The 23129-nt window shown below is 46.4% G+C and overlaps 2 protein-coding genes across 10 annotated transcripts; both read left to right on the forward strand.

Moving 5' to 3' along the window:
* Positions 1-315: 315 nt before the first annotated feature.
* Porcn (porcupine O-acyltransferase) lies at positions 316-11826 on the forward strand. Of its 9 annotated transcripts, XM_047535735.1 has the most exons (16): positions 316-448; positions 1104-1276; positions 2645-2837; positions 3230-3273; positions 3630-3811; positions 3892-4022; positions 4139-4156; positions 5274-5288; positions 5387-5512; positions 5673-5773; positions 6989-7065; positions 7156-7219; positions 7323-7408; positions 8450-8518; positions 8646-8756; positions 11426-11825. In XM_047535735.1, the coding sequence occupies exons 2-16, from the start codon at positions 1141-1143 to the stop codon at positions 11525-11527; spliced, it is 1455 nt and encodes a 484-aa protein (XP_047391691.1). In that variant the 5' UTR covers positions 316-448; positions 1104-1140; the 3' UTR covers positions 11528-11825. The 9 variants fall into 9 exon arrangements, with proteins under 9 accessions (XP_047391691.1, XP_047391692.1, XP_047391694.1 ...); XM_047535736.1 differs by lacking the exon at positions 5274-5288; XM_047535738.1 differs by lacking the exon at positions 8450-8518 and having other exon boundaries at positions 11426-11823.
* Positions 11827-12512: 686 nt separating this feature from the next.
* Ebp (EBP cholestenol delta-isomerase) lies at positions 12513-19924 on the forward strand. The gene is made up of 5 exons (XM_047536013.1): positions 12513-12942; positions 13937-14299; positions 17819-17855; positions 17984-18114; positions 19351-19924. Exons 2-5 carry the CDS (start codon positions 13999-14001, stop codon positions 19572-19574), a joined length of 693 nt encoding a protein of 230 aa, XP_047391969.1. The 5' UTR covers positions 12513-12942; positions 13937-13998; the 3' UTR covers positions 19575-19924.
* The last annotated feature ends 3205 nt before the right edge of the window (positions 19925-23129 follow it).

The following is a 23129-nucleotide window of genomic DNA, read 5'->3' on the forward strand; positions in this document are numbered from 1 at the left end:
TCCCTCACCCTATTTTTTCCAACTCAATTTCCAAGGATCAGAAATTTGTCCGTTCGTAAGTTTAAGTGAGACCAGAAAACCTTCCGAAGCGAATGTTCCAGGGCTGGGATAGCAACAGGCCAGAGAAATGCGCGCGCGAACATTCTGCCCGCCGACGTCTTCCAGCACCCCGCGCCCCGCTCCCCGCTCCCCGCTACCCAGCTGCTCCTCCTTCACTTGATCCTCCCGCTCCCTCCTCCTGATCCCCGCCCCGCTCCTGCTCTCCGATTGGCTGATCCCGGCGGCCGGCCCGCCCCGGGATTTAAAGGGCCCGCTCTGCCGCGCCGCCCTGGGAGCCGCTGCTGGTCCTGGCCTTGCGGCCTGCGGGGAAGGCTGCCCGGAGGAGGAGGCGACGGTGGCAGCGGCGGCGCGTCCCCGGCCCCCAGGACCACGGCTTCCTTTCTGCCAGGTAGGTTGCTAGTAGTGTGCGTGTGGATCTCCTGCTCCCATCCTGATCCGGCCTCACCGCGAGATCTGTAGCGCATGTCCTGGGACCCCCTCCGCATCACCTTTCCGACTTCCCCTTCTGCTGTGTCCCCTGCCAACACCTCCACCTCCCTGCAGTCCCTGAACCTGGGAAGGGCTTTGTTGGCGGCCTTTCACCGGGTGGGGGTGAGATGGGGCGCGCGGAGGATACAGGACACCCCCCCATCCATACAAGGAGAGATGCACACGGCCCCAAAGTGTCACAGAATCCCCCTCTCTGCTCTCCACACAGAGCGACTCTACCTTGGAAACCAAGAAGCCCCCTACCCCCCCCGCCCCATTTGATGTATGGGCCTATAATGCACATCATTCAATCACCACCTCAGACCGGACAGTTCAGAGCATTCAAGACACACAGGTCCTTCATTCACCGCAGGTCACAGCTGTGTGTATGCATTCAGAACACTCACCCCCAGCACACAGTTGGTGGCTCAATCTGATGTACCTGATGTTCACATCCTCTCCCAGGCTCCCAGTACCAGCTGTAGAGTCCACAGCCCCCAAAAGTGCTCAAGTCCATCCCTTGAACATGGGCGACCCCATGGACATCCTACTCCCTCTGTGTTTCCCCTTGGCAGACCTATCCATCTGTCTATCCATCCGTGGGGGTCTACAATGGCCACCTTCAGCCGCCAGGAATTTTTCCAGCAGCTACTGCAGGGCTGTCTCCTGCCTACTGTCCAGCAGGGCCTTGACCAGATCTGGCTGCTTCTTGCCATCTGCCTCGCCTGCCGCCTCCTCTGGAGGCTTGGTAAGTGCCTGCCATACTGTGTGCCACAACACCAGATAATATCATATCTGCTACATTTGTCCATAAGCCACACCTTATTCTGCCACATCCAGCCAAACTAGGTCCCAACATGTCTAGCCCCATCACATTCCACCAGGTCATTCCCCATTCCACCAACCACATCCTACTCAGCCCAACCATCTCAAGCCACACTAGGCCAAACCACATCCTATTATACCAAGCCATGCCCTTCAGTATTGCTGCATTCCGGGATTCTAGAAAACTGAGGTTCTTGGATCTTGGGATCTTACATCTCAAGATTATAAAATTCTGGAATGCTGATGTTGTAGGGTTATGGAATCCCAAAATACCATGTTTACAGGGTGTGGAGGTTTTGACAAGTTGAAATCCTCACATTCTAGGCTTCCGAAATGTTGACATTCTGGATTTCTATAATCGGGACATGATGAGATTTCTGGATTCTAGAATTCTGGAATGTCTCCAAAATCCTAGCAGGCCTATATCCAAATGATAAGGTTCCAAGTCCCAAGGTTCCTATAGGATACAGAGATATTTTTGGAAATCTGAGATTCAAAGGGTCGTCTCGTTCTTTTATCTTTTTATTTTAAATGGATGTGTTAATCCCCCAAGATTTATTATTATTGTTAATATTGTTGTGGTGCTAGAGTTGGAACCCAGGGCCTTGCACATGCTAGATAGGCTCTCTTATCACTGAGCTACATCCCAGCCCTCCTAGTTTTATTATTTAGACATATTTCAAAGCTACTAAGAAGTTGGAATAGTACAATGAACTATAGTACAATGTATATTCCAATAGTACAATGAACATAGTGCAATGAACTATTCATATATCACCAAATTCTCCAACTGTTAACTTTTTGCCCCATTAGCTCCCTCAAACTATCTTTCTCTCTTCTGTTCATCCATTCATCTATCATCTTCCTGCATCACTTGAATAACTTGCTTATATCATGACATTTCACCCCCAAATCCTTCATGTGTAGCCCCCAAGAACAAGAATATCCTCTCCCAAACCACAGCCTCAACCATTACCCCCAACAACAATATTACCCAACATAAACTGATATTCGGATTTCTTCTCCGTCACCCAAATGTCCTTGATAGAGGTTTCTTTTCTTTAAACCCAGCCCTTGCCACTCTCTCTAGCTCTTCAATATCAGCCTTGGGCTTTCTCCAATCCTACCACATTCCAACCTCTAGGCCTTTACCCAGGCTTTGCCCTCTGCCCAGGTCCTTCTCCCCTCCCTACCAATCCACCAACCTTCCCTTTCTTGTTCTTTCTCTCCCTCCCTCTTTCTCTCCCTCTTTCTCCCTTTTTCTCTTGTTCTTTCTCCCTCTCCCCCGAAGGGTTGCCATCCTACCTGAAGCATGCAAGCACCGTGGCAGGCGGGTTCTTCAGCCTCTACCACTTCTTCCAGCTGCACATGGTTTGGGTCGTGCTGCTCAGCCTCCTGTGCTACCTCGTGTTGTTCCTCTGCCGACACTCTTCCCATCGTGGCGTCTTCCTCTCGGTCACCATCCTCATCTACCTACTCATGGGGTATGGGTGTGCATCCTCATCCTTACCTGGTTGGCAGAAGGGCAGGCGAGTCCCCAGGCATCTGATGAAGTTGTCCAAGATGGGGAGGGCATGAGATTTTGAAAGGAAAGAAGGGGGTCTGGGAGAATCATTCTATGAGGAGGCACCAAACAGGGAGGGGGTGGAGTATTCCTGGAGAAACGTTCCTGGGAGACATGTCTTTTCATAAGGTTGTGCAGGTCAGGTTGGGTATGGGCTTCCCCCGGAGGAGGGAGTCTAGGAGAATTTTCCTTCCCTGAGGTTGTGCAGAACAGGGGAAAGCAGAACCCTCTTAGCACCTTGGTACCCCCACCCCTGTGGTATCAGAGGCCATAGGGGTTGTGGGGCCAAGACTAGCACCTTTTTTTCTTCAGTGAGATGCACATGGTGGACACGGTGACGTGGCACAAGATGCGAGGTAGGTAGCCCTGCCCCAGCCCTCCTGTCCCCTCCACGTCTCCTAACTGTCCCCACTCTGGGTCTCTTTACCTCCACTTTTCTCCCCTGCCCACTGCCCCATAATGTAGGCCTCATGGTCCCCTTGTGTCTGTGTCTCTTTCTACCATATATTCCTGGAGAATCTGCTGGGCCATCTCATGTATATGTTTGATGCTCTTGAGTAAGGGTGTCTGCCTGTTCTGGGCCCACTGCCTGTTTGGCCCAGTGCCCACATAACCATCCTTGTACCCCCTTTTCCTCTCACCTGGTGTGCCCTATCCCTCCATGCTGACCTGCTCTCTTGCCCATCCACTTGACCATGGGCCCCACACATAGGGGCCCAGATGATTGTGGCCATGAAGGCAGTGTCTCTGGGCTTCGATCTGGACCGGGGCGAGGTGGGTGCAGTGCCCTCGCCCGTGGAGTTCATGGGCTACCTCTACTTCGTGGGCACCATCGTCTTTGGGCCCTGGATATCCTTCCACAGCTACCTACAGGCTGTTCAAGGCCGCCCACTGGTGAGGTCCTGGGAGGACAGGTGGGCAGGGACTGTGGGAGCCATCACTGGGCAGTGCTTACGAAGCCTTGATCCCCACAGAGCCGCCGATGGCTGCAGAAGGTGGCCCGCAGCCTGGCGCTGGCCCTGCTGTGCCTTGTACTGTCCACTTGTGTGGGCCCCTACCTCTTCCCCTATTTCATCCCCCTTGATGGTGACCGCCTCCTTCGCAAGTGAGTATAATCTTTGAGACCCCTGCCCAGCAGCGAGGGGGTTGGGTAGGGGCCTGGGGCTCCCCACCTCTGATCCTGTCTCTTAATACTACTCTGTCTGTCTTCTGTTACTACAGCAAGAAACGCAAAGCCAGGTAAATGAGGGCAGGTGCTGAGGGTGAGGGAGGCTGACTAGGGATGGGGGCAGGGCTTAGGCCAGAAGTTGGAATCTATCTGACTGTGTACCTCATGACTAGACAGAGATTGGATATCCATCTATAACTGTCCATTTGACCAAGATTGACTCTTTGACTCGGTGTATGACTGACACTCTGACACATACTCTGTCTGACTGTCCATCTGTTTGGTTCTTTCACCATTTGAAGGAAGTTACATGGCTATAATGGGGAGTGACAAGTTTGTACTGGTTGGTGACTAACCTGTCTGTGACTCCAGCTAGGGGGATGTATAGGTTGTTTGCCTATTGCCACTGATCCCCTGAGTATGACTGGCTGAGTATGACAGAGTGTGTGACTGTCATTGAATAGGGTAAATCTAAGTTGATGATTCCTGCTGACCTCTGATCTGACTGTCGTGTGCTGTGTGGCTGCCTGTGATTGAGCCTGCCTTTGTGTCTGCCTTCTCTGACTGCTTGATATAGTCCAGCTGAGAGGTCATGACCAGTGATGAGCCTGCGCGTGTACATATGATCCACTGTCTGCCTCTGGTTTGTGCAGGACCGGATCTGCTATCTGATTATATGACTCCCTCCCCCATTCACTGGCTGCTAATTATGTCTGATGCTGATGAGTCTTAAAAAAGTCACTTGACCAGTGTCACCCAGCTAAGCAGCCAAGCATTAATCCCAGGACAGATTTCAGAGCCTGTTCTTTTTCCAGTGCAGGATGCTTGACCATCTGATTGTGAAACTGCCAGTGTGTTTATGTGTGCATAATGGAACAGTTGACAGTCTCTGCAACTCACTAAGGGATTTTTTTGAGTGTTTTATGGTCTCTACGAGACTGAAAGTCTGATAACATTTGTATCTGGCAGTGTGACTGTTTTAGGGTGTAGATCCAAGCCATATCATAGGCTAGGTCATGTATCCGTTTAAGTTGCATTAAAACAGCTGCCTGACAGTATGTCTGTGTGTCTGCCTCTTTTGCCACTGCATTTCTGTTTTGTCTGTGAACATCTCAGGCCAACCTTTGGGGTCTCTCTGACTTTCTTTTCTTTCTCCTCTGCTCCCTTCCTGACCCCTGGGGGCCCTAGGGGCACCATGGTAAGGTGAGTCCACAGAGCAGGGGTGGGGATGCTATCACGTGGTGGGGTGTCCTGGCAGGGCCTGGGCATGATACCTCTCTCCCCTGCCCCTTTCTTCCCAGGTGGCTGAGAGCCTACGAGAGTGCTGTCTCCTTCCACTTCAGCAACTATTTTGTGGGTTTTCTATCGGAGGCCACGGCCACGTTGGCAGGGGCTGGCTTCACGGAGGAAAAGGATCATCTTGAATGGTGGGGAGGGCATGGGTCCCCCTTCTCCTACATGGTGCTGCCTAGACGAGCTGCAGGGAGGAGGGAGGGTACTCCCAGGGGAGGGAAGAGCCAAGACAAATGTGTGGCAACCAGATGGACTGAGAGTCCAGCTGGATCTGCATGTGTCTTTTGCCTACAGGGACCTAACGGTATCCAAGCCACTGAATGTGGAACTGCCCCGGTCAATGGTGGAAGTTGTCACAAGCTGGAACCTGCCCATGTCTTACTGGTTAAATAATTGTGAGTCATCAAGTCACCACTTCAGGGGAGTTGGTAACCCTGGCCCTTTCGCACATTTATGCAACAAGTATTTACTGAGCAACTACTGTGTGTGGGCACTGAAGATACAGCAGGGACAAAAAAAAGTCACAAAGGGACTGGGGTGTAGCTCAGTCATAGAACATTTACCTAGCATGCCCAGGTCCTGGGTCCAATCCCCAACACCACAAAAAAAATCACATAAATCCTTGTCCTGGTATAACTGGCATTTACGAGGAGAGCAGATACTATAGAAGAGAAAAAAAAAACACAAATAGATTAGGTGGTGATAAGTGCTCTAATAAAAAGAAACAATAAGGCAGGTAAAGGAAATCCAGGTTATAAGAATAGAGAGCTATGTTTTAATTTAAAATAAATTAGCTAGGGCAACTCTGAATGAGGACAGGGCATTAGGACATTTGAACAAAGACCTGAGGAAGGTGATGGCGCAAGGAATGCAGATATATGGGGGAAGTGTGTGACAGATGGAGGAAACAGAAAGTGCAAAGGCCCTGAGGCAGTTTGGTGTGTGAGTAATAGCAAGGTCATTAGGGCAGGGTGCTAGGAATGTGGCTCAGTGGTAGAGCTTCTGCTTAGTGTGTGTGAGGGCCCGGGTTTGGGTCCTAGCATTGAAAAGAAACAAAAATAGGTTATTAGGGTAAGCAGAGTGAATGAGGAGGCTGATGGTAAGACATGAAGTCAGAGAGGTCCTATAGGACTCTGTGACCCATGGAGGGGGAGTTGGACTTTTTGAGGCAGTCAAGGGCAGGGCTCTGCATAAAAGAGGGCCATGGGCAATGTGTTAGGTTCCTGCCACTGTTAGCAACACAAGCCAGCAATAGTGGTGGGCAATGGCAATAGGGCACACGGAGAGGAGAGAAATCAGATTCTGGATACATTCTGAAGGAGGAACTAACAGGATTTGCTAAATTCTGGGAGTGGGGAAGGGCAGATGGAAGGTGATTTCGAGGTTTTTTGCCCTGAGGATCTGGAAGGGTGAACTTGACATTGAACTTGGGAAGACAATGGGATAAACATGTTGGAAGGGAAGATCAGGAGCTAGGTTTTAGATATTTGAAGGAGGAGGCCATCTTAAGGATTTTATCCTGGGGTCCCAATAGATGGTGGGGATCAGGGCTCTCAAGGGAGGGCAGAGGGACTCTCCAAAGAGCCTTAACCCACATCTCTCCCTGCCAGATGTTTTCAAGAATGCCCTCCGTCTGGGAACTTTCTCAGCTGTGCTGGTCACTTATGCAGCCAGTGCCCTCCTGCACGTGAGCAGGGCAGAACAGGATGGTGGGGGGATGCATGGTGGGGGCGGTAGAGTCTCCTCCTCACTTACCTCACTGCCCTTGGTTCCCCAGGGCTTCAGCTTCCACCTGGCTGCGGTACTCCTATCTCTGGCATTTATCACTTACGTGGAGCATGGTGAGTATAGGGCCTAGTCAGCAGACAGATGGAATGTTGGTAGGAGTCTGGAGCCACTGTCGCCTGAGGCTAAACTGACCCCTTATCTTTTGCACTATCCCAGTCCTCCGGAAGCGCCTGGCTCGGATCCTCAGTGCCTGCGTCCTGTCCAAGCGGTGTTTGCCTGACTGTTCACACCGGCATCGCTTGGTGAGGGTTCAGCCTGGGCAATCTTATGCCCAATGCTTCCCCTCAAAAATGTCACTTATGTCTCCATCTTGTACCTGTCTCAGAATACCCAACCTACTGTTCTCATCCTGGAGCCATCCCCATTACTTCACCTTTATTCACTGGCATCTGTTTCTCTAACAGGCACTTATTGAACACCTGCTGTATACGCACCTGGCATTCATTCCTCCAAGGAACATTTATTGAGCACATGCTAGTTCTAAATGCTGGAGATGCAGTAGTGAACAAAGGAGACCAAAGTCCTGGCCCTTTGGGACAAACATGTTAACAGGGGAGACAGTAAAATAAAAATGTCAATGAAGTCTAATAGTTTGTCAGGGGCCATGCGTGGTGGGCATGCCTGTAATCCCAGCAACTTGGGAGGCTGAGGCAGAAGGATCACAAGTTTGAAGATAGCCTCTGCAACTTAGTAAGGCCCTAAGCAACTTAGTGAGATCCTGTCTCAAAAATAAATGAAAAGGACTGGGGATATGACTCAGTGGGAAAGTACCCCTGGGTTCAATCCCCAGTACCAAAAAAAAAAAGTTTGTCAGGGTGCAAGTAGTACTAAATGTAAGGGAGAGGGGATGGGAAATATGGGGGGTGGTTTCCATTTTAAATAGGGTCAGGGGAGTCCCCCTGGGTGTGGTGACTTTTGAGTTTTAAGTGAAGGAGGCGAGGGAGGGAAGCATTCCAGGTAATGGAAAGACCCAGTGTAAAAGGCCTGAACATGGGAGCGGGCCTGGAATCATTGACAAACAGTGAGAAGGTCAAGGTGTCTTGAGCAAAGTGAGGGGGACGGGGGTGGGGAAAATATGGGCCCTCTAGGTTATGGCGGGATTCGTTTTTGTTCTGTTGTTGTTTTCATTCTGTTTGCCAGAAGAAATACAGACAACTCCCATTCGTCTCCCACCTGGTACCAATGTTCATCACCATAAACCCCCAGTTCAAAGTCCCACCATTTTTGCTCCTCTGGCTAAAGGCTCGCATCTCCCCCAACCTGGATGCTCTCATGGTTAACAGCACCCTCATCCTTGGATACTTCTGAGCTCCCATAAGAGGCCCCCTGAACCATCTCTTTCCTATCTTGGGGTACCTGGACATCTTCCTTCCTGGGACTCACAGTGCCTTGTGTGTCCCCCTGGGCTTTCCTGCACAGGTGGAGGTGGGGGACAGTGAGCAGGTCCAGCTGCCAAGTGTATCCATTTGTCCCCCACAGGGCCTGGGGGTGCGAGCCTTAAACTTGCTCTTTGGGGCCCTAGCCATCTTCCACCTGGCCTACCTGGGTTCCTTGTTTGATGTTGATGTGGACGACACCACAGAGGAGCAGGTGAGGTGGGGTCCTTTGTGGTGGGGGTGGCTGTGAATCAGGGATGGGACTTCCTGTTCATGGACAGAGTAGGGAAGCAAGGCATGAGCTCTGAAGGTCATGTTTCTTAGCTTCTGCAATAAGCACAGTTTGTTCCACCCTTCCATTTGTCCCACGGATTGAGCCACACTGTCAGCTCTTTTCTCTGAGTGAAGGGTGCAAAATCTGTATATTTATTTTCCTTATAAAATTCATTTCACAGAGAGAGAGAGTACAAAATCCAGGTTTCACTGTTTTGTTTTACTTGTATTTTCTTTTTGTGGTAATGGGGAATGAACCAGGGATGCTCGACCACTGAGCTGCATCCCAGTCCTTTTCATTTTTATTTTGAGACACTGTCTCACTAGGTTGCTGAGGCTGTCCTCAAACTTGCGATCCTACTGCCTCAGCCCCCGGAGTTGCTGGGATTACAGGCAAGAGCCAGTGCGCCTGGCTTATTTAACTTTTTAAAAAGTATTATATTTTACTCAGGTTGAGTGTGCAACCTCCAAATTCTATTCCTTAAAAATTTTGTTTGCTGGGCATAGTGGTACATGCCTGTAGCCCCAGCTACTAGAGAGGCTCATTGAGCCCAGGAATTTAGGAGCCAACTTGGGCAACATAGTGAAACTCTGTCTCAAAAAAATAATATTAAAAATTTTACACTATTTTAGTTAATGTTGAGTGTGCAAATTCCAGATATTACTCCTTTCAAAATTGAGAACAGGGGCTGGGGTTGTGACTCAGTGGTAGAGCACTCTCCTAGCATGTGTGAGGCCCTGGGTTCGATCCTCAGCACCACATAAAAAATAATGGTATTGTGTCCACCTACAACTGAAACAAAACATTAAAAAAAATTGAGAATAGGGCTGTGTCTATGACTTAGTGGTAGAGTGCTTGCCTCACATATGTGAAGCACTGGGTTTGATCCTCAGTACCACATAAAAATAAATGAATAAATATAGTGTCCATCTACAACTAAAAAAAATATTAAAAATTGAGAACAATTTTTAAAGTAGTGTTTATTCAAGTGACTCTTGCAGAATCCAGATTTTGGTGCTTATTTAAATTTTTAACAGAAAATAAAACTTTATTTTTTCCTCATTAGGAAATTTTTAATTTTTATTCAGTCTGAGTGTGCAAAGTCTTAGTTTGGCTTCCTTTCTATTCTTTGTTTTTTTTTTTTAATAAATTTTTTGTTTTATTTTCATTACAGTATTTTAGGACTGTGAAGCAGGAGGATTATAAATTCCACAGCAGTCTCAGCAAAATATCAAGGTCCTAAGTAACTTAATTTTTTTAAAAAGGCTAGAACGTAGCTCAGTGATAACGTGCCCCTGGGTTCAAACCCAGGAACCACCCCTACAAAAAACAAGTCAATATTTTAGGGGTAGAGGTGTATCTCAGTGGTAGAATGATTGTCTTCTCTAGGTAAGGCCCTAGGTTCTATCTCCTGCATTGGAAAAATAAAAGAAATATTAAATATATTTACAGGGAAAAGTCTTGCTCCCATTCTCTATCCCTTGCCCTCTTACAAGTAATTACTTTTATTTTTATAAAAATATCATTCCAAAATGCAAGCATATCAAGCAAATATAGAAATATGTATTAATTATCACCCTCCCTGTTTTCCTACACATAACACATGAATCACACTGTTCTGCAATTTTTGAAAATCTTCCACATAAGTACATAGTGTCCTCACTCATTTTTATTTCTATTGTGGGGATGTGACACAATTTAATATGTTTCTAACTGATGGACACTTGGTGATTTCCCGTCCTTTCCTGTTGCAAATGACACTGCAGCAAGAGCTCTTGTACCCAATTGGAATTACACAGATGCAGACAGATCTCTTTAGGATCTATTCCACAGAGTGTCAATGGAGAAGTTAACTTTTTGTGTTCTCACCAGCAATGTGTGAGTGCACCTGTTGCCCCACCAACAGACTGCCTCTCAGACATTTTGGATATGTTTGCCAGTTAGGAGTAAGATTATGAGTGAAACTGAGCATTTTTTCATATGCTTAAGAGTCATTTGTTTTTCCTTTACTGAAAATGGCCTTCACACCTCCTTTGATAATTTTCATCATTTAAAAAAAATTTTTGCCAGGTGTGGTAGTGCATACCTGTAATCCCAGCGGCTCAGGAGGCTGAGGCAGGAGGATTGCAAGTGCAAAGCCAGCCTCAGCAAAAGGGAGGCACTAAGCAACTCAGACCCTGTCTCTAAATAAAATACAAAAATAAGGCTGGGGATGTGGCTCAGTGGTCAAGTGCTGATTCCAATCTCCGTCCCCCACCCCAAAATTATTTTTAGCACCTCTTTACATATTAGGGAGAATATGGGTCAGAGAATAGAATTGCATTGTCTCATTTTAAAAATATTTTGGGGTGCTTCTGCAGACCAAACTCAGGGCATTATGAATGCTAAACATACAGTCTACCACTGAACTATACCCTCAGTCCCTTAAAATGATTTTAAAGTAAGAAAACAAAAACTATACCTGGTAACCTTTCATATGTATATACCAAGGTCCTTATATCACCTAGGGATACCATGGAGTCACAGAACGTTCTTGGGTAAAGGATGGATTTTCCTGAGCCCCTTTTTGTCCTTGTTGAATAGAACCATCACCTATTTCTCTCCCACAGGGCTACGGCATGGCATACACTGTCCACAAGTGGTCAGAGCTCAGCTGGGCCAGTCACTGGGTCACTTTTGGATGCTGGATCTTCTACCGTCTCATAGGCTGAGGCATATGGCCCTTATAGCCCCCTCAAGACTCCTCCTCAGGGTGCCAGCTCTGATGGGGGGTGAGAGAAGGCCCTACTCCTTGACCCCTCTCCATTCATGACACCACCCACACACCCCTACACGTGGGCACACATATTTCCATGCCTGTCAATCCCCACCCCACCACGAGGGGGGAAGGGAGTGCTCCCTGCTGGGGCCTAGGGGTGGGGGATATATGGGGAAGCAGAGAGGGGGAAATGCAGTGCCTCCCTGCCTGCCTTCTCCCTTTTTATATACAGTTTGTTATTGTCAAATAAAAGTAGAAATACACAATAGGCTCTTTCTTCACTGATCAGATGCGAATAGAAATGTGAGGAATGGGGGTACAGTACAGATAAAAGTTTGGAAACGGGAGACCATGTTGAGGGAGCAGTTTGTGATTGGTTCGTTGTTTGGGATTGGATGATGGGTTCGAGGATGGCAGTGTCCTTGTCCTGCTTGACTTGAGTGGACTGGGTACAGATTTTATAGCTGAATATAGGGAGGTCTGATACTAATTGGCCAGAAAACAGGGATCCCTATTCTGATTGGTTGCTCTGGGACAGACCGGAGGGAACACTTGACAGATGAAGGGTTGACGCTTATTGGTCCCTGGGACTGAAGGTTGAGGGTTCTAATTGGATGGATCTGAATTGTGACTGGTAGCTCGGTTTGGGTGCCCAGGTTTAGCATTATTTCATTCTGGTTGGCTTTTTAGAATTGGCACAGTTGAGAGTCTCAATGCCAATTGGCCAGCAGGACTGAGGGGACTGGATTCCAATTGGCTCTTCTGACTTGAAGTCGGTAGAGGTGAGGATCACTGCAGCTATTAGGACTAAGGAGTTATGAGAGTAGAAGACCGGGGCGGGGAGGGGGGGGTTGCAGTGTGCATGATGTGATCTGCCTGTCATATTATAGTTTCCTTGCGTTAGTATTGAGGGTTGGTCTGGGAACTGATTGGTTGTCTGTAAAAACAAAGGCAGAGGTGAAAGGAAAATGCAACGCTGTCCCTCCAGCAAACGTGGAGTTTGTACATCTAAATTATCTCCGCTGCGATTGATGAGAGGTCTGGGAAATTGAAACCAAGAATCGTTGCAGATTGGTTACCGGTGGAAAACGCCCACCAACCTTTGCCGGTCCCCGCCTCCACCCCACTCCTGACTTGGTCTCAGCCAACAGCGAAAATGGCACCACGCGCGAGGATGGGACCTGCAGCACACGGAGATTTCCTATTGGTTGGGAGGCGCCTTCCCCGCTTCTCCATTGGCCTGCTCCTTTAGGCGGGGGAGCCGTGAGGGGATGGGCCCGAACTAGGATGGTATCAAGCGAAAGTCAGCCTAGAGAGATCGGGAGCCTGTGGGAAACGGCTGCTGGCTGCTGCAATCGCGCGGCTTCGGTGAGTGCTCTCCGCCCGACTCTCCACTCCATCCCCTAGCTCTCCACCACCTGATGGCCCGCCCTCCGCCTGCCTCGCAGCCTCTTACTCCCCACCCTTGCGCCTGCGCGGGACCCCTGGTTCCCCGCGGTTGTCTGGACGACGGAAGGCCCGCCTTCTTGTTGGGCAGCTGGACTGGAGGGTTCTGGTTCTGATTGGTGGTCTCTGTGTTTGACTCCCCTTTTCCTCTTTAGCACCGCCCGGGAGACCCCAGCCTCCCCTTACTGTAGCGCAGGTTGGCAGCTAGTACGCTGTTTCCTGCAGGCTCTAGCTTTCAAACGCTGGGCCTTAAATCCCATGCCCGAGGTTTCCAGGACTCCAGCGGGAGGAAATAGCTTTCCATTCAGTGGTGCAAACATTGGTCCCTGCAATTGACCCTGGCCTGGGTCCTGTGTCTTGCCGTTAAACTGTTAGCCCAACCGGGCGAGTGCTGCATGCTTTTAATCCCAGCGACTCAGGAGGTTGAGACAGGAGGATTGCAAGTTCGAGGCTAGCTTCAGCAATTTATCGATACCCTGTCTCAAGAAAAGAAAGGGTTGGGGATGTGATTAAGCGCTCCTGGGTTCCCAAATTGTGACCCCTGAAGGCTGGGACCAGATCTGGTACCTGTCACCTCCTCTAGACTGTGATCAATAAGGGCTGGGACCAGTAAGGGCCTTGTTCCTGTGTGTCCTTAACAAGATTGTGACCCCTGAGGGCTAAGCCAGAGACCTGTTTCCAATTACTGCAGCTCCCAGAGGGCTGGAAGGAGCTTTCAGTCTTTCTGTGGCCTTATTATAGTCATGTTCTTAAAACAGTAGGCAATTTCATTATTGTTTATCTATAAAATTAGATTATTTATAATCCAGTTTTACAGTCAGTCCATTAACTGGTAAATTCATCTATTTACATTTCTTGTAGTAATAAATTATTTGGATTTAATTTAATTATCTCACTCTGCTTTTTATTTGCCCAGGTCTTTCTGTTCTTTTTTTCTCCTCCCTGTTGGTCCACACGTGGCTATCAGCCCACAGAAACATGGCCACCAACGCAGGCCCCTTGCACCCATACTGGCCTCGGCACCTGAGGCTGGACAACTTTGTGCCTAATGATCTCCCCACCTGGCATATCCTGGCTGGCCTGTTCTCCGTCTCTGGGGTCCTAGTTGTGACCACATGGCTATTGTCAGGTCGTGCTGCAGTTGCCCCACTGGGGACTTGGAGGCGACTGTCCCTGTGCTGGTTTGCAGTGTGTGCATTCATTCATCTGGTGATTGAAGGCTGGTTCGTTCTCTACCACAAGATCCTTCTTGGAGATCAAGCCTTCTTATCCCAACTCTGTGAGTCCTGAGTTCTTGTGCTATGGGAGGGAACTTCCTGGGCAGGGATTGGCTTAGATGTTTACCCACCCATAACTTCTTCAATTAATTTATTTTAAAAAGTTTATAAAACTTTTGTATCTCAAAAGTCATGGGTCAAGAAACAAAGCCATTTAAATAAGTATGCAGTGAAAATATGCCTTCTCTCCCCCAGGTTTCCCCAAAATCTCTTAGGTGCTATTAGTAATTGTTTCTGGGTCTGGGGGTGTAGCTCAGCAGGATGAAGAGAGAAAAATAAAGTGTGTGTACTTTAGTATGTGCAAGGCCCTGGGTTCAATCCTGAACACACACATACACACACACAAATTGTTTATTTTCCCTTCCTGAGTTTATTTACACATAAGCCTCGCCTCAATTTGCTCAATTGTAAAAGGGGGATAATAGTAATTATCCAACTATATGTAAGGGATTTAGAATAGTGGCAATTATTTACTATTATTTTTATTTTTATCTTTATATGTAAATTGTAACAAGCTATATATACTTCTGAACTTTGATTTTTGTGTGTGTGTTTGTGTGTGTGATAGTGGGGATTGAATCCAGGGGCATTCTACCACTGAGCAATATCCCCAAACCTTTTTATTTTTTCTTTTACTTCAAGTCAGGGTCTTGCTAAGTTGCCCAGGCTGGTCTTGAACTTGTGATCCTTCTGCCTCAGTCTCCAAGTCACGGGATTACAGATATGGACCACTGTGCTCCATTGAACTTTGCTTTTTTTAAATGAGGTCAATTCTAGCCAGACATGGTGGCTTGTGCCTATAATCCCAGGACTCAGGAAGCTAAGGCAGGAAGATCTCCAGCCTCAGCAATTTAGCAAGGTCCTAGGCAACTTACTGAGACCCTGTCTCAAAACACAAAGGGCTGGGGATGTGACTCAGTGATTAAGCACCTCTGGCTTCAATACCTAGTACCAAAAACAAATAAATAAAATAAACTGAGGTCACTCCTTATCATAAAGAGATTTGTTTGTTTTTTGGGGTACCACAGAATTGAACTCAGGGGCACTCAACCACTAAGCTACATCCCCCAGCCCTATTTTGTCTTTATTTAAAGACAGTGTCTCACTGAGTTGCTTAGTGACTGACTAAGTTGCTGAGGCTGACTTTGAACTTGTGATCCTCCTGCCTCAGCCTCCTGAGCTGCAGGGATTACAGGCATATGCCACCACACCTGGCTCATAAAGAGCTTTCAAAGCATAGATGTAACAAGTTTATTTGATTTGTACTGTCAATACAATGCATTTCCCTCTAACCTTCTGCTGTCTTGACAATATTCCTTTCTGGTCTCATGAATAAAGCTGCTATGAACATTCTAATACATGTCTTTGTGTTGATCAAACTACTTTCATTTCTTTGGGTAAATATGTAGAAGTACAATGGCTGGACCATAATTATGGTAGGTGTATATATAACTTTATGAAAAACTACCAGGGGCTGGGCATGCAGCTAAATGGTAATGTGCTTGCCTAGCATATTTGAGACCCTGGGTTCCATCCCCAGCCCTGGGGGTGGGGGACAAACTACCTAACTATTTTCAAAAATGGTTGTACCTTTGTGGCACAGTGGTGCATGCCTGTAATCCCGGTGGCTCAGGAGGCTGAGGCAGGAGGATCTCAAGTTCAAAGCCAACCTCAGCAACTTAGGAAGGCTCTAAGTAACTCAGTGAGATCCTGTCTATAAATAAAATATAAAAAAGGGCTGGGGATGTGGCTTAGTGTTTAAGTGCCCATAGATTCAATCCCTGGTACCAAAAACAAAATGGTTGTACCATGATCCTTTCTGACCAGCAGACTAGGACAGTTCTAGTTCCTCCACATCCTCACCACATTTGTTATTGTCAGATATTTCTGAAATTTTAGTTATTCTAATGAATGTGAATGATAACTCATTATGATTTTAATTTGTTTTTCCTTAATAACTAATGAAAGTTTGAGAACCTTGTAGCTGGACACTGTGGCACATACCTGTAGTCCTAGTGATTCTGGAGGCTGAAGTAGGATTATTACAAGTTTGAAGCCAGCCTTAACAATTTAGCAAGACCCTGTGTCAAAATAAAAATAAAAAGGCCTGAGGAAACTGGGTGGAGTGGCACCTGTAATCCCAGCAGTTTGGGAGGCTGAAGCAGGAGGATTATAAGTTCAAAGCGAGACTCAGCAAATTAGTGAGGACTTAAGCAACTCAGCGAGGCCCTATCTCTAAATAAAATATAAAAAAGGGCTGGGGATATGACTCAGTGGTTAAGCACCCCTTGGTTCAATCCCCAGTACCAAAAAAACAAAATGGGGATCTAGGGATGTAGGTCAGTGTTTAAGCACCCCTGGGTTCAATTGCCATCAAAAACAAAATAAATAATAAAAGGGCTAGGCATGTAGTTCAAAGGTAGAGCACCCCTGGGTTCAATCTCTATTACTGTAAACAACAAAAAAAGTTTGAGCACCTTTCATGTTTATTGACCATTTGGAAATCCTCTTTTGTGAAGAACCTTTTCAGGTCTCCTACCTATTTTTACATTAGGCAGTTCTGGGTTTGGGGTCTTTTGGGGTTTTTTTTGTTTTGTTTTTTGGGTTTTTTTTTTCTTTTCTCTGTGCTTGGGGATGGAACCCAAGACCTTGCACATGCCAGGTAAGTATCTACCACTGAGCTACAACCCGAGCCCAGGTAATCTTTTTCTTATTCTCTCTTCATTCTTTCATTCACTCATCTGTTGACCTGCATATGTGCTCTCTCTTGCACATTCTATGCCTCTCTCATTGACTGTTTCACTCACTCCATCATCATTTTCTTTTTGGCAGTGCTGGGGATTGAACCCAGGGTTTTGTGCTTGCTAAGCAAGTGCTCTACCGCTGAACTTTATCCCAGCCTCCCACTCACTCGCTCATCTATCTACATCTGCCTCCTTTTATGCCACAATACTTTCTTTCTTTTTTTTTTTCTTTCTTTTTTTTTTTTTTTTTTGGTACTAGGGATTAAACCCAGAGATGCTACTTATACCTTAAAGCTACCTTTTACTTATTTTGCTTTTTTTAAATTTTGAGACAGGGTCTTGAAAAGTTACCCCAGCGTAGCTTTCAACTTTTGATCTTCCTGCTTCAGTGTCCCTAGCAGCTGGGAATACAGGTGTGGGCTACCATGCCTGGCCAAACCTTCTTGAGTAGCAAACAGTCACAGCAACACTGTTCTATGTCAGACACACACATTATTTTTAAAATTTTTTTATTTATTCTTTTTAGTTATATATGACAGTAGGTTGTATTTTGACATATACATACATGGAGTATACCTTCCCATTCTTATTGTACATGATGGAAACAATATACACATTATTAAACTTTAGAATCCAAACTGCTACCCCATTTCACAGATGAGAAAACTGAGACATGGAGAGGTTATGAAGTCTGCCAACTTATAGGGGCCCACAGCTCTCACAAAGGGAAGTTCTTTTTCTTCCTTAATTCTTCATGTGCCTCTTTCTTTTCTTCAGGGAAAGAGTATGCCAAGGGAGACAGCCGATACATCATGTAAGTGTTTGCCTCTGTCAGTAGAACCCTGCATTGATTTGGGGTGGTGGTGAGTCAGAAAGCTTTAATAGGGTGCCCTGTGCACGGAGCACACTAATTCCAATGTCCCTCCATCCTTTCTCCTGCAGTGGTGACAACTTCACTGTCTGTATGGAAACCATCACGGCTTGCCTGTGGGGACCACTCAGCCTATGGGTAGTGATTGCCTTTCTCCGCCAGCAACCCCTCCGCTTTGTTCTACAGCTCGTGGTCTCTGTGGGTGAGGCATTGGGCACTAGAGGGATTGATGGGGGAATCCACAGACATAGGTGTAACCCTGTGGGTAGTTATCTTTCTTGATTGTGTCCATCCAGAAGCAAGTAAGCCTGAGTGACCAACTCCCTGAAGTACTGAAACAACCATTCCCCCTCTGAGCTTGCAACTCAATTTCTCTTCTTCCTTCATCACAGAGTCCCCTGTGAAAGTTACATGTGGTATCCTATGCTTTCAAGAAGCCCCTGGATCCTCCAGGATCAGGATTCTGAGTTCTCTTATCTAAGATTGAGTCTCCTTGTTATTGTTTTTTCTTTGTTTCTTTGTTTCTTTGTTGGTTGGTTGGTTTTGGGGGGGTTTTATTGCTTTTGTTTTTGTTTTGTTTCTTTGTTTTTTGGTACCAGGGATTTAACCCAGGGTCACTTGACCACTGAGCCACATCCCCAGCACCTTTTTGTATTTTATTTAGAGACAGGATCTCACCAAGGTGCTAGGGCCTCACTAAGTCGCTGAGACTGGCTTTGAACTTGTGATCCTCCTGCTTCAGCCTCCCGAGCCTCTGGGATTGCAGGCATGCACCACCGTGCCCAGCTAGTCTTCTTGTATTCTTAAATTGTTAGCTTTCTTTAATTCTGGATATATGAGTTCTCTTTAGCCCTGGAATCTAAGCTGTCTTGAATTTTAGGATTTTGAACTTCCTTCAATTCTGGAGATATGAGCTCTCCTGAGTTCAGAAATTCTCAGTGCGAGCTGGGCACAATGGTACACACCTGTGATCCCAGCTACCTGGGAGGCTAGGACAGGAGGATCAAAAATTTGAGACCAGTGCTGGCGATATAGCACATCATGAAGAGTGCCTGCCTCGCATGCTGGAGGCCCAGGTTCGAGTCCCCAGCATTGTGGGATTGTGGTAATAAAAATTTGAGACCAGACTGGATAACTTAACCAGACCCTGTCTCAAAATAATTATAAAAAATGGACTGGGGATATAGCTCAGTGGTGGAGTACCCCTGGGTTCAATCCCCAGAGTTGCCAAAATGTTCTAAATGCTCTGATGTCTAGAATTTTCATTTTTCCATTTCTCAAATTTTTAGTTCTATGATTTCGGAATTCTTAGCTATCTGAGTTTAGGATCCTAGCTCTGAGACCTTGAAGGATGACTTGGGAAATACCTTGGAAGAGAGTCTGGGTTAGCCTCCTCTTCCTCACAGGGGCTGCTCCTTTCCCCTCCTGCCTCCCACAGGCCAGATCTACGGGGATGTACTATACTTCCTGACAGAGCACCGTGACGGATTCCAGCATGGGGAATTCGGCCACCCACTCTATTTCTGGTTTTACTTCGTCTTCATGAATGCCCTGTGGCTAGTGCTACCTGCAGTCTTCGTGCTGGATTCCGTGAAGCAGATCACTCATGCCCAGAGAACAGTGGACAGCAAAGTCACAAAAGGCAAGAGCAAGCAGAACTAACAAGCAGTGAACTGGTCTGGAACACTGACTGATGAGGTGTTCTCTACCTGCCAGAAGAGTCCATTCCTACTCCCACAGGTTGGAAGGGAAAAGCTTATTGATATGTAACACTCAGACTGATGGGTGGCCACAAAAAGGGCCAGAGATGAGAAAGATAGGGACTGTATAGAACTACTGCCAGGAGCCATTGGGAACAAGACATAAGGCAGGGGTCCATGATGGTGGCAATTTTTAAAATCAGGAAATAAAAGATCTTAACTTGAATACTGAGAGATCTTTAATTACTAACCCTAGAAATGCCCTATGACTAATCTCTCCTTTACTCACTCATCTGCAGACCCTCATCATCATCACATAGACCTCCCATCTCTGATTTCACAAATTCCCAGCACTGACCTCACATACTCCCATCATTCATCCTAAAGACCCCATAACTCACTACGTGGACTCCCCCCATTAAGACACCCCATCACTCACCCCATAGACCCCATCACTGATTCCATAGTCTCTTCTGCTAATCAGCCTGAACCTCCATAACATAATGCCACAGACTGGGTGACTTAAGCAACAGAAATTTATTTTCTCACTTCTGGAGCTAGTCAAGGTGTCGATAGGGTGATTTCTTCTGAGAGCTCTTCTTGGCTTGCAGGTGGTTGACTTCTGTGTCCCCACATGGTCTTTTCTCTGTGCACTCAAGCTCCTGGTGTCTGTGTGTGTGTCCACACTTCATCTTAGGAAGCAGTGAGATTGGATTAGCCACCCTAACAGCCTCCTCTAAATTAAAAGCCTTATCTCCAAGTACAGTCACATTCTGAGGTACTGGAGTTTAGAGCTTCAACATGTAAATCTGGGGAGGACATGGTTCGGTCTATAACATTCTGATCTCTGTTCTCCCCAAATTCATGTTCTTTTTGCATATAAATTACATTCGCCCATATCCAAGCAGTCCAAAACTCTTTGCCCATTCTGGCATTGACTATTTTGGGGGGTGAGAGGATGCTGGGAATGGAACCCAGGGCTTTGCACATGCTAGGCAAGTGCTCTACCACTGAGCTACACCCCCAACCCCTGCATTAACTTTAAATCCCAAGTCTCACCTAAATATCATCTAAATCAAGCATGGGTGAGACCAGAGGTATGACTCATCCTAAGGCAAAAATTCTTCTAGCTGAGAACCTGTGGAACCAGATCAGTTTGCTGTTTCCAAAATGAAATGGTAGGACAGGTATAAGATAGATACTCCCACTCCCAAAAGAAGAACTTGGTAAGAAGAATGAGATCACAGGTCCCAAGTAAATCCAAAACCTAACAAGGCAAATTCCATTAGATTTTAAGGCTTAAGAGTAATCCTCTTTGGCTGGATACTCTGTCCTCTGGCTCATCAGGGTGGGGTCCACACCTTCTGGGCTACCTGGGGCAGCAATGTTGTCCTATATGCCTGATGCACTACAACCGAATTGGTGGCCCTGCCCTCCAGAATTGAGGAGGGCGCAGTAGTACTGTTGGGATCACTCCTCCCTTTTTCTGAAGGGTAATATATGTTTACAGTCAGAAATTTCTATTGTTTTGTCCTGTAGAATCTCAGAAGTCAGACACCCTGCCTTCTTTTTGTCCCATCTCTATTCCCTTTAGTCCCAGCTGCCCCAGTGTTTCTGCTGGTATTGCCCCATCTTTATTCTTGGCTTCTGCTGAGACAGCAAATTAGATCAGTGCAACACACTCATGATTTCTTTATGGAGTAATTTTCCAGCTGCACCCATGGTGTTTTCTCCTGAACACTTTTTGATTTTGTAATATTGGATAGGCTGAGAATTTTATGAATATTCACTTTTTTGTTCTTTCCTGCCTAACCCTTCCTTTACTTTTCTTTTTTTCTATACTAGGGACTGAACCAAGGCTGCTCTACCACTGAGCTACATCCCGAGCCCTTTTTGTTTTGAGGTAGGGTCTCACTAAGTTGCCCAGGCTGGCCTTGAACTTACGATTCTCCTGCCTCAGTTTCCCAAGTAGCTGAGATGATAGGTGTGTGTCACTGTACCCAGCCTAACACTTCATTTTTCAATTGATTCATCCCCTCCCTCTTTTTCTATAAGTAGCAAGGAGAAACCAGGATACAGCTTAATACTTTGCTTAGAAATCTCAGCTGCCAGGCACTGTGGCACATTCCTGTAATCCCAGCTACTCAGGAGGCTGAGGCAGGTGAATTGGAAAGTCAAGGTCAGTCTCAGCAAATTAGTGAGGCCTGAAGCAACATAGCAAGATTCTGTCTCAAAAATGAAAAAAAAAAAATCAAAAAAGGAGGCTGGGGATATAGCTCAGAAGTTAAGCACCCTGGGTTCAATTCCCAGTTAAAAAAAAAAAATCTCCTCAGCTAAATATCCAAGTTCATTACTCACAAGTTTTTATCTTTTGCAAAACATTAAAACAAATTCAACCAAGTTTTTGCCTTCCTTCCAGTTCCCAATAACATGTTCCTTGTTATCTGAGGCCTTACCAGAAGCACTTTTAACATCTGTATTTCATTTTTGTTTTGTTTTGCAGTAGTGGGGTTAGAACCCAGGACTTCATACATGCTAGAAAAGCATTGTACCACTGATCTACATCCCGAGCTCTAAACATCCATATTTCTACCAACAGTCTATTCAAGGCAGAAAAAAATACCATACACTGGGAAGCTTATAAACAACAAATTTACTTATCACAGTTCTTGAGGTTGGCACAGATATATTCAGTTTCTGGTGAGGGCCCACTTCCTCAGGTGGCACCTTCTTGCTGTATCCACATCTAGTGGAACAGTAGAACTCCAGAACTCTAGTCTCTTCATTTCTTTCTTTTTTTTTTTTTTTTTGCAGGGGGGGTGTGTTGGGATTTAACTCGGGGGCACTTTAGCACTGAGCCACAACCCCAACCCTTTTTATTTTGAGACAGGATCTTGCTAGGTTGTTCAGGGCCTCACTAAATTGCTGAGTCTGGCCTCAAACTTGCCATCCTACTGTCTCAGCATCCCAAATCGCTGAGATTACAGGTGAGCACCACCGCCACCATGCCAGGCTCCTTTTTTATTTTTTATTTTAAAACAGGGTCTCACTAAGTTATCCAGACTGGCCTTGAACTTGCAATCCTACCGTCTCAGCCTGCAGAGAAGCTGGGATCATACCATGCACCACCATGCCTGGCATAATCAAGGCTTTTTCTAGCATGTACCTCAACTCTTCAAGCCTCTACCCAGTTCCAAAGTTACATTTATGTATATTATATGGGCACCACACTTCCCAGTACCAAAATGTATATTAGTTTACTAGGGCTGCCATAACAAAAATGCCACAGAGCAGGTGGCTGAAACAACAGAAATAAATTTATTTATTTATTTATTTATTTATTTATTTATTTATTTATTTTATTTTATTTTTTGGTACTAGAAATTGAACCCAGGGGTACTTCACCACTGAACTACATCCCCAGACCCTTTTATCTCCACTAAGTTGCTTAGTTACTTAGGGCCTTGCTAAATTGCTGAGTATGGTATTGAATTTGCCATTCCCCAACTCAGCCTCC

Source organism: Sciurus carolinensis, chromosome X (genome assembly GCF_902686445.1).
Source record: "Sciurus carolinensis chromosome X, mSciCar1.2, whole genome shotgun sequence".
NCBI classification, from domain to species: domain Eukaryota; kingdom Metazoa; phylum Chordata; class Mammalia; order Rodentia; family Sciuridae; genus Sciurus; species Sciurus carolinensis.